The following is an 11666-nucleotide window of genomic DNA, read 5'->3' on the forward strand; positions in this document are numbered from 1 at the left end:
TTTTTTTTTTTTTTTTTTTTTTTTTTTTTTTTTTTTTTTTTTTTTTTTGCTTCGTTCATTGCCAACACAGGATTATTGTGCCAGCAAATTTGGAGCTGTAGGTTTCCACGAGTCTTTGAGCCATGAATTGAAGGCTGCTGAAAAGGATGGAATCAAAACTACTTTAGTCTGCCCTTATCTTGTAGATACAGGAATGTTTAGAGGGTGCAGGATCAGGTGAGTAGAATTCTCCTTCTGCTCTGTGCTTGTAGTGATGTAAAAGTATTTGAAGGTAACTCAACTGTTACCATAAAAAATATTAAAATTTAATATCTGCTTTAGTGTATGTTAGTATTAGACTCAAAAAAGAGACTTCCTGAATTTGCTGTCTTCTGTCACTTTGTGCATAGGCAATGCAACTTTTGAGTTAAAGTCTTTGTAAATTAACAGTGAATGTAAAGTTCCAAAGAAAGTGAGTTAATGAACTCTTCACTGAGGTCTGTGGTCCTTTATGTATCATATCAATCTGTCCTAAATATTTCAGAAAAGAAATTGAGCCTTTCCTTCCACCCTTGAAACCAGAATACTGTGTGAAGCAGGCTATGAGAGCTATCCTTACAGACCAGCCAATGATCTGCACACCTCGTCTCATGTATATGGTCACCTTCATGAAAAGGTAAGAGCTGAAGTCCCAGTTAGTTGGCAATACAATGCACAAAATATGAGTAAAACACAGGAGTGTGTCCAGTTTCTGGATATAAACACCAACCCACACAGACCATAGGTGTGTTTTAATTCTTGGCTTGCCTGCTTGTAGATTGCTTGTTTGGGAAGCTCCATAAAACTGAGATCCCATGTATTTATGCATCCTTGTTTTATCCTTCTGGTATCTGTCATCCCTCTTAGATTCCTGTTTTCTTTTCAACTGACTTTTACTTCCACTGTTTGAGATTCTCTTTAGAAATGGGGCATAAGGCAGCAGACGAACCTTTAGCCACTTGTCTCTAGAACCAGTGTGTAGGAGGCTCTGCAGATTCTTCAGAACTTGCTCAAATATTGTAAATAAACTGAAAATCTGCACATTTGGGACCAATTTTTAGAGTCAAAGTCTGCGGAAGGACTATTTAAAGGAGTTACTATTTTTGTTCTAATGCACTACAGTTTTTTGGATGGAAACTGTTTCATCTGTAACCGGGCTGACACTTCAGGTAATGCAGGAGTTACTTCAGTTTCTCTGATGCAACATCACCTGCATTCTAGTTTATGGAGATCAGCTTCAGAGCTGTCTGTGGTTTTGTTTTAAATCTGTAGTATGTAAGGGGAACCTTTAAAATATAGTGCTGTCTTATTTTCCTTCTGTGAGGGATGGTTGAAACTGAGAACCTTGGTGACCTTTATTCCACTTACGAGGTGGTTCTCCTCAAGTCTCTCCTGGTGGACAGGCTTACCAAAGAATAGAGGAATCGTCACTGCTCACATCTTCCTGGAAGAGCGTATATATATGTGTCTGTTCTGCCAACAAATGAAGGCTGCTGTCAGTATCTTTAAGAACTAACTTCTTCAAGCAGATGCTCAGAGGGTGCTTCAGCGCTTCCTGCACAAGCAGTGCCTTATGCAGCAACAGTCACATCAAAGGCCCTTTGGGTTTTCTTGGTTCAACACTTTAGCTTCCAACAGGGAGATCAAAGCTTCTGCATAATCCATGCCCTAGGCAGCAGCCTTTAGATCAAAGGCCCTGCAGCTACTGCACAAGCAGTACTGCTGGCAGTGAGGACACCTGTACCAGTGACATCTACTTCTTGGTGCTTCAGTGGTCATTATTCCTGATGGCTGGAATTTGTGCGCTGCTTTCCACTGAATGTCTGCTTCTGTTTCCCGGGGCTGAGGAATCCCATTTTAGTCCTTCACTAGAGCCCCTGAGTGCTACTCTTGAAATAAAAACAATATATTGTGCATGTGAGAAGGAAGGGAGGGAGGGTCTGTAGCCAGGTATCCATCACATAATCACCTCTTGGAATTTTATCTGGAGGGGGGGAAAAAGGAAATTGCTCTCTTCAGACCTTTCTTGTTGAGGATGGATGATTGCATTTAGAATATAAATCAAGGTTGTTAGACATCTGGTGATCAAAGAATGGCATTAACTAACACTAATCCCACATTAAAGAATATCTTAAATGTCTGATGACCTCTGCTGATGTGGCTTTCGGCCGATGCTTTGCCTTGAGTAGACCTTCTGTGATGCCCTTGCCCTAGCACTCCCCCCTACCCCCTCTACCCCTTTAAAACTAGCTATCACACTGCTTGTGAAGAAACAGAAAATCAGGTCTAAGCTGGAGACATTTTAGTAAATAGCTTCTTCCTTTCTGCTTGCTTATGGGGTTGGGACTCCAGAATTTCAATTCTCCAAGTATCCCTGTGAAATGAAATTCCTTTAAGACTTAATAGCTATTATGTTGCTTTTAAGGAGACCAAGTACATAGTGCATGTAAGTGCATATACTTACAAGCAGAGGTTTTGTTTTATGCTGTCTAACAAATTTATAACCTCTTTTTCACAGTATTCTGCCATTTGAAGCAGTTGTATGCATGTACCGATTTTTGGGAGCAGACAAGTGTATGTATCCTTTCATTGCTCAACGGAAACAGGCTACAAACAACAATGAAGCAAAAAATGGAATTTAACAGTTTTGGATGGACTAGCGTTTATGGATGAATGCAATAATGTTACATGACTGAATTGCAAAGTGCACTTGCATCTAACAGATGCAAATGTCAGCATCTTAATGTGGCATTCTCTCGGGTCCTAAACCTGTGTGTTGAACTCTAAAAATTAGTGCATTTTTATATACTGTAAATAAAACTGACTAGAGTACTTGGGAAATGTGATAGGTAAGTCAGATGAATTCACAATGTAGCTGCCACCATTGTCCTTTAGAATATCACTGTATGTACAGTAAACTAGTCATACTACTTGTAGGGATGCACTGTATGATATCTCTTCTGTAGCCTGCCAAGGCTTCTCAGAGCTGTCTCCAACTAGAAGATGCAGTGTTTCAGAAATGGTTTGGCTTTCCCTATGTTAATTGGGAAGGGGGAGGGAGGAAAATCTTGCAATTTAAGCTACTGCTCATGATCTTACTGCAAATTCAAAGACAGATTCTGAATGCATCTCTTCACTTGTTCACCCAAGTTCTTAAAGGACACATGGCCAAATTGTGGTGTAATTCTCTTTTGTTGCAACTGTGTTCTATTTAAACAAAGATTAAAAGAAATCTGTAAGTCTCTGCCAATTCAAAGGCAAATGAATGTCTCACATACTGTCAGAGCAAACTTGTACTGGGCACCTGTTTTTTTAGGAATTCAGTCAGTGATTTAAGCTGACTTTTTTCAAGTAACTTGATTTGAAATATGCTCTGTTCTGTTTCCCTTTATATGTCAGAGTCCAGTTTACTGTTATGAACTACATGTTTCTTTTCTTCCTCCTCATTCTTGCTTCTGACAGTTCTCCCACCCCCCCAAGGAAGCTGTTGTGTTAAATTCTGTAACTGGACTTGTGCCTAAAAGACAAAGCAAATTAGCTGAGATACTTACTGTTTATGTAAGTGCTGGTCATGCCAATTATTAGCAAAGGAAAAATAGAATAACGTGTGATGCAACTCTACATGCAGAACATGAAAGGTTGTAAAGATTTGTTTTGAGTCGTACTCACATTGTAGAACAGCAAATGACATTTTTACAGTATTTTTTGTAAAGCGAACAATTTTGTGCCTTGAATTTGGTAATCTGTATTAGTGAAGCATTGTAAAAGTGAACTTCTACCTCTGTATCTTAATGTATACCATCCACTTGTAAACTACTATCAGACAAATTGTGATTACTTTTTTAGAATGTCTTGTTAAATAGTGACCAATGCCTGTGGTTATTAAAGTGAGCCACCTTTTCCTTAAAACAGCTATTGGAATGTTTCCTTTAAAGACTGAACTAACACAAACTACTTGTACCTGTTCTGCAGCTCTCTAGTATCAACACAGATCAAATATTTATGTCTCAATTCCTGTATCCACTTCATCAGCTACGTGGTTTACAGTGTAATCTCTTAAGTCTATCAGTAAGTACTGTGAAATTAGGCTGTAGGAGCTGACAGTTTTGTCTGTTGTCCTAAACTCACTAAAGAAATAGCTGGTTGAAGATATTTAGAAGAATAATAATTTCGGTGTTCTATAGGGCTGCATTCAGATCTATGAAAAAATGATCTGGGGTGGATGCAGTTTTAGTGAATTAAGTAAAAGTAGTTTCAGTGCAGCTGTAGTTATTACTACATATACACAACACATAAAATAAAAAATTGGTATCTGTGTCAAGAATAGTGTTGTTAACTCTGTTTAGAAACTAATTGAAAGTAGAAGAAACTGTTTACATTAACCCTTACTCCAAATTCCATGTTCTTTTGAAAAAGTCTTTTAATGACTTCCCCAGAGCCAAATTAACTCCCAGCAAAGTCCCTAAGAGCAAGTAAAGCAAATTTCTATTCTATTACATAGCATCATTTTACTGCATATTTGTTTTTAAGATGTCTCAATCTTTACTGCTGTGTCAGACTAAGAAGCAATTTTAAAAGTTTGATGTATTGATACTTAAGACACTTAATTAGACTGACTGAAAAGGAAAAACAAGAAGCTGATCAGTAATACCAAGGTTCTGTAAAACATCATGCCACTTTGAGTGGTTACACTTACTTAAAAAGCAAGTTTCAAGGCTTGTGGAGTTCTCCTTTAATTACTGAATGTGTGGTTATCCTGGTTTCTCTAAGGTTACTACCTTTTCTCTCAGTTTTTCAGCTCTGTGGCTGAGGGCTGGCTTGTGGCTGCTGTACTCCCAAGTATGTTTTCAAAACTTTTCATCTCCTATTCAAAAGTCATAGATACATATGGAGAGAGGGAATACCGGATACCTTATAGATCTGCTGAGACTTGCTTAAGTGCTTCTGGGGAGGACCTTTAGTCTGCATAGTGCTTGTCTTGCAAAGTGGGAGACTGAGCTTAAATTCAGTTCAGGCCTCCAGAAAAGTTCAAATTGTTTTTCTGATACAGATGAGCTGTTTTTAAAACAATCCTGAAACTTCTGTCATCTCTAGTTGCACTGTTTAAAAAAAAGGGGGGGGGGGGCGGGGGGGAGGTCACGTAAAGAAGCTAATCACCTGTCCACGAAGGTTTTCTGTTGACTAGGTGGCTTCCCCACTTGCATGGGTGACTCCTGTGAAGCAGGAAGTGAAGATTAGTGCCTGAGGATGGAGTGGGAACCGGGGTATCCCGTTTGTTACCCTGAAGTGTTACCTACCATGTGATTCTGAGAGTTTCCTTTAACACTATGATGAGAAACTATGGAACTGCTCTGTCTCTTCAGGGCTGTGGCTGATAAACTACACTGACTTTATGCTGAAATAATACAGTCTAAGTAGCTCAGGTAAAAGTTTTTAAATCAATACTTTAGCCTAGTAACTTAATGTAGGAACACTTGCCTTCGTTCCTTAGGATGATGTGGAATTTTACTGTTAAACCCAGATGAGCTGATGTGGGTGCAACCTCTTGTCACTTTCTGTCCTGCTGTAACAATCTGATGGGGTAGGCCGCTGATGAAAGTTTTCTTAGAAAGCTCCTGTCTTAATGATGCTAAGCTTACAGTCACGTAAACAAGGCGTTTGAAGATCAGGCTGTAGCTCTTTGCTTCCCAGTAAGCAGAACAAACTGCAACCTTGGTTCATCTACAGTGCTTTTCTAGGGCTTCTATTCCCTAGTCTTTTAAAAAGAATCTGGGATTGCCAGATCTCTAAAATGGGTGTACCCACTCAGTACTTGGAGTGAGATAAGACAAGTTTGGGCTTCAAGTATCTTTGCTTTTGGTGTTAGTAGTTTCCTGTATTGTGTGATTGTAGGTTATTTTATGTATTACTGTAGTTGCAGCTTGGAGCACCTAAACTAGGTGCCTATTATAGTATAAATTGTTCTTTCCCCCTGTTAGGCCTGTCTGTGTATGTAGAGTTGTTAACACACACTAAGTGTGTACCTTAGCTTACATCATAAGGACTTGTGCAGAGGACCTAAGTGAGGTAAGCTAATCAGGAGCATACCCTTTTACTTCATAATGAATAAATAATTAGGGGCAAGCGTTATTCTTTAGATTCAAACACCATCATAGTCCTAACTCTTGTGTGTAGACAAACTCTGAGTCTTGTTATCAGGAGCAGCTTGGGAAAACTCATTTGCCATCAGAGCTGTGTAGTGAATGCACATAAATTAAAGGACTTGAGCTACTATGGCTCTGAAAGTGTGCATTTACTCAAGAGTCTGATGCATATAAAAGCACTAACTTAAGCTCTGGATTTGATTCCTAATTTTTCTTGCATCTCTGAGTAGACGAGTCCTCTGTTCAACAAAGGCATATGATCATAATACAAATGGTAATCTGGTAAATATTTATCCTCAAAAGTCTGTTTCTGTCCATTAATGCTTTAAACCCTGGTTTTCCAAGTACAGAAGCTTTGGGATTCTGCTCAGTTTTCTCTTGGTGCCAAGTTCATACCCCAAAAACAGGAAATAAAACTTTCCATCACAGAGATGAGGTGTTCTAACAGACCCTGAAACAGCAGCTCAGGCAGAACTGGTTGATGAGTGCACCTATTTAAGGCTTATTTTGTCATCCTGAGCCTAAATTCCAGGTGTTTAGTCACACAGCTACTTTTCTCCCTTAAGAAAAAAAAAAAAAAAGGGCTGGGAGCTGAGGGACAGTCCCCAACAAAGTTAGAAATTTAGTTACATGGACCCCAAACCCCTGATATGCTAATTGACCTGCCCTGTGTATTTGCCTGGCCATGAAATGCTGATGTATCTAATGACAGAAAGTGTGGCTTTATCATGCCCTCAAAGAAATGAAGAAATTCATAGTAACTTTATTTAGACATAATTTAGGTGGACAACCCAAATATTTAAAATAACTTTAGAAATAACATTTCAGCTTACATACTTATCTATCTGCTTAATGCTGACAATACACAAACAATTAATTTCTTCTGCAAAATAATAATAAAAAAAACTTTTGAGCTAAATGATAAATGTGCAGCTGTCAGGATCAAGTGTTTGTGTTGTTTGTGCATAAGTTGAATTGGCAGGATGTTTGTTTCCCTCTTCCTAAGCAGGGCAATTGTAGCTCTTAGCCAAGGAGCCACAATGTATTTTGAAAAAAAAAAAAAGACTTTAAACACATTCGTGTCTGTACAGGCTAACCAAACTGCTTTTAAAATGTTATCTATTCTTATTGAAAACATTTTGGCAAACATTGTGCCTGGGCCAGTGCCTATGGCACTGGATTAACTGGAGCCTTTCTTTTCTAATCCAGTTATTGATGAAAGCTGCTCTGACAGTAAGATGTGGGGAATAGCTAGAGCTAAACCATTACAAAAGCTAGTAGCTGTATCCAGGGAGAGGTTTTTAGTGGGAGAGGAAGAATGGGGTGCTAAGATGGCTCTAGGGATCTCCCCTCCACCCCCTATGCTCGCAGCTTCTGTTGCAGAGTGTGTGCAAGCACAGCGTCCTACTCATGTTCTGATGTCCAGCCCTCCCTTCTCATCACAGCTGCACGCAGCCCTAGTCCCGAGCTCATCTACCAGGGCTCATCTACTCATGACCCTGCACAAGACTTATGCTGAAATAATGGCACTTAAGTGTGTGTGTACCCTAATATTTTGCAATAAGCATAAACTGTTTCAGCCTAACTTAGGAGCAATGCCCTGGAGTAAGAAGTTCGGTGCTCCGGGACTTAGTCAGGACTAGCCAGTGTGTTTTGAATGCTTGTACTCTCATCTCCATCAACTGCCACGTCTAAACAAGCCCTTAGAAGGTAATTACAAGCCTTCGTTTAGATGCATCCACTCAAGCTACAGATAAGCAAAGTTAGCTTAAGCTTGTTCTATTTTCTTAGCAGGCAAGTGCACTTTGATCCACTGTTTAGAACAAACTTTACTGAATATGAGTTAGGTCTCTACATAGATCAGTAGTTCATGGGAAGCATCCCCCACCGTGTTTAAGGATGTTAGGTTTTCCTGCCATGCTGAGGGCCGGGAATATTGACCTTTGCAGCTGTTTTAGAAAGGAGCTTCAGCCTAGTTAAACCTTTGGCCTGCAAGGTAAGGAGTTTTATGTCAACAGTAATATCGGACGAGAAGGTGGAATTAAGGTCTCCCAAATATCCCCAAATTAAACTATCATCAGTGCTCTTTGTTTTATTGGTGTCTTCACAGGGGTTTCATCCCCAGTTCTTGTCTTGTGGCTCCTGCTAGTTCGCTGTGGTAGCAACAGTGGGAGCCCTCATGCAGCCTCCAAGGGACCAGTGTTTCCTCAAGGCCGCTGCTTTCCCAGGGCTTGCCTGTGAATTGCAATGCTTGGAATGCCAAGGGCTGCCGGCTTCTTCTCCAGCAAGTGCTCACAGTGGTGGGAAATAAGCATCAGGCAAATTGACCACCTTCCAGTGGAGGCATCTTAAATTAGAACAGTCCAGCAAAAACACCGATACATGGATTTCTGCATCTCTCTGTTGTATCCACAATCCAGTCAACCTAATAAGAAATGCCAGCTTTTCCCTCCTTGAAACGACTCTCAATAAAGATCGTTTTAACAGTTTTCCTCTGTATTTTATTTCTGAATTACAGAACTGATCACTTCTCTGGTCCTTTAACTAAAAACTATGACATTTAAAAATAACGTGAGTCACATAATACGTTATCTGTTACCACGTGCAAAATAAGGCACTTTGTTAGTCCCAGGACTAACCTGGGAATTTTGGAGGAATACTTGGGTAGTTCTGAAAAAGCAGGTTGTTCAAGCAGTTGTTCAGTCTCTTTCACATCTTTATTTTGTATAGCAAACTAGAACAAAGGCAGCAACTAGAAGATGTGAAATTGTTCTTACTAGATGAGTGAACAAGCTAAATAGCAATAGGTCTGTGAAGAGGTTATAAGCTTTGGGAGTAAGTTTTTAAAAATAATTTGAACTATATTTTAATGTGGAATACTTATTTATAGGCAAAGCATTTCTGAGGCCACAGCTGTTGGTAGATGGTGTTTTCTCAAGGAAATAATTCATTTCACCTTTGCTGAAAGGGAACACTAGTAACGTTCGCCAAGCCGCTGTCCAAGCCTTGGGGCTGGTTGGGGCTGCAACTGGAACAGAAACTGGCATAGGGACTGAAAGAAAAGTTGTGCCCACAGTCTTCATTCCTGGAAAAATTACAAACTTCTAGCTGAAATTAATGGCTACAGTAGACTTGGAGGTAAGTGTTTCCAGAATCTCCAACAACCAGCTTTTACCTTCCTCTGTCTTTTTGGTATTAATAAATATTTGCAGTCTCCTGTGAAGGTTCTCCTCTGAAGACCTAGAGCATCTAATAAGAGCAGTCAGGTCAGCCAAGGTAACCCCTTTGTATTGAAGGGACAAAATTGCACATGAAATTCTGCAACCCTTGAGCTTGTGGGACCCAAGTTTCAAAACCCTGCATATTTTCGTTTTTTCCTTCCTCCTGATGCTTGAATGATCAGATGGGGAGATGCTGTCAGTGTTCCTGGGATTCACCTTGGGAAGCTGAACCTTTGTTACTAAATATTTGGAAACCTAAAATTATTCTCTCACTGGGGACTCATAACATAATCTGCTTCCCTGAAAATTCTTACACGAAAAAGCTTATGGGACTGGGATGGCTGGGAAGCAGAGAAACTAATACGGCACTTTGGGCCAGGGGGAGTAAGGCAGAGCAAAAGCTAAAGCCCCACTGGGAAATTCATTAACTGCAGCTCCTACAGCTGCTGTAACTTCCTGCTCTGTCACTGTCTGGAGCTTTTCCTCAAGTCTCACTCCCTGAAGACAATTCCCAGTGTCGTGGTCAGGACTCTGAGGTTTCTCATCTGCCGAGGTGCTGCATCCTCACCTCCTCTCCATGCTGGAGGTGATGGGTCTGGTCCCAGGGAGGCCTGGAACCTAATCACATGGGCACTGTGAGAGCTCCCCGTCTGTCACATCATTCTCACAGGGGGAAAGGGGGAGTTATTTACCATCATCTGCGTGCTTTTGCTTCTCTCCCAGCCTACACTGACAAGTTGCAAGTGCCCACAACAAAACAGGAGACGTAGTTACCACTCGTAGGCTGGTCCACACGTGGGGGTGATTTTTCTAGCCCAACCTTCTGAGCTAGAGAAGTTTCCCCTTGAGCCCCCGTGCTGCATTGCCTAATTCTAGCCCTATGAAAGCATCTGTAGTGCTGGAAAAGTAACACAGAAGGCCATAGGCAGAGAGCACATGTCCTAACCTGGCAGTGAAAGAGTGTGAGAATTATATGTTTGTAAACAGGAGTGGACGTAGATGGTTATGAATTTCCGATCCCTTGGGCAGAGCAGTGTCTGCAGGGAGCTGCAGTGTCCCCGTGGGCAGTTGTTTTCTGTCAAGCACCTTTGACTTCTTCCCAGGCAGGAGCCTGTTGCACATGCATCTTTTCAAACAGAAAGGCACCACACATGGGAGAACCTTACCCCTTAAAGAGGACAAAGCAATGCATCAGTTGCTGAAACATGGCAGCAAGTCTGTCCCAGCTTTACCGATACCCTGGTCTCTCAACAGTATGTCATGCCCAGTTGTATTGTCAGCCCAGCCATGTGCAGTGGTACCCTTGAGGAATGGCTCCAGATCAAGCTAAGTCTTTCCACCTGGCAACTGTCGTTGAACTGCTTACTTTTCACCAGTTGAGGTTGTTAGGCCAGATCTGCCACTGCCTGTGTGCCAGCAACAGAACTAACTGAAAGGATTTCTCTTTTGCTCTATTAATAGCCATCTTCTCATTAAATGGCCTGGCAGCTGTCCGAACCAGACAAATTGTTGACTTTTCACCTGGTGTCCTTTGAAGGGGTCCTACTGCTGTAGTGTCATAGAGCTTTGCCTCTCCTGTGCCAGTGCTGAATTCCCTGGCTCATGGAAACCCAGTCGTAAGTACAGGCTGCAGCTTCCCAGACAAGCAGAAGAGCTGGTGAGAGACAACTGAGATGAAAGGAAAGAAAAGCATAAAGACTTGCTGAAGACTCTCCTCAAACAGAGCTGTGTGTCAGTACTGTATTGTTAAATCACTGTCCACTGTTCCTCTGAGCATTCCACTGGATTATTCCACCGACAGATTCCTGGAAAAAACTGGGGTTTTTTCTCACGCATTACTCCAAAAAAAAAAAACCAAAAAAAAGATCTGCATGTTATCTTAACTCCTGGATCATCTTCTTTCTTTGTAAATCCTTGCTGCATGAAAACCTGTGCCTTCTTCCCTAGATAGTCGTGCTGTGTTAGATCAAACCACAGATTTTCATCCCAATCTAAGGCTTTGCCTTTGTAGTTTGACTCACTTGGACACTCCTTTTAGCTTCTAAATCTGCTGCACATGCCAGCACGGTAGATCTCTAAGGAGCGAGTGTGCTTGCAAAGAGCAGTGATTATTAGCAAGTGCATATCCAAGGCATACTGGCATTTGAAAACAAAGCTTGAACACAGAGAAACAGAACTTTATAGCCGTCTACCATGCATGAAAAGCAGATCCAGCACACAAATACCACCCTAGTTCTTAAATCTGTATTTTTAACTGACTTTCAACCAGGTGTTTCCACTTTAA

At 41.0% G+C, this 11666-nt stretch overlaps 1 protein-coding gene across 1 annotated transcript in view; it reads left to right on the forward strand.

The window, feature by feature from the left end:
- LOC114061625 (retinol dehydrogenase 10) overlaps positions 1-3929 on the forward strand; it is a 5353-nt gene extending 1424 nt beyond the window's left edge. Inside the window, exons 2-4 of the mRNA XM_027892284.1 lie at positions 71-216; positions 524-655; positions 2537-3929. Of these exons, the coding sequence (XP_027748085.1) occupies positions 71-216; positions 524-655; positions 2537-2660 (402 nt within the window). The 3' untranslated portion in view covers positions 2661-3929. The remainder of the gene's footprint in view (positions 1-70; positions 217-523; positions 656-2536) is intronic.
- The last annotated feature ends 7737 nt before the right edge of the window (positions 3930-11666 follow it).

Source organism: Empidonax traillii, unplaced genomic scaffold (genome assembly GCF_003031625.1).
Source record: "Empidonax traillii isolate 1590-97213 ecotype Southwest subspecies unplaced genomic scaffold, ASM303162v1 scaffold344:size748272, whole genome shotgun sequence".
Taxonomy (NCBI): Eukaryota; Metazoa; Chordata; class Aves; order Passeriformes; family Tyrannidae; genus Empidonax; species Empidonax traillii.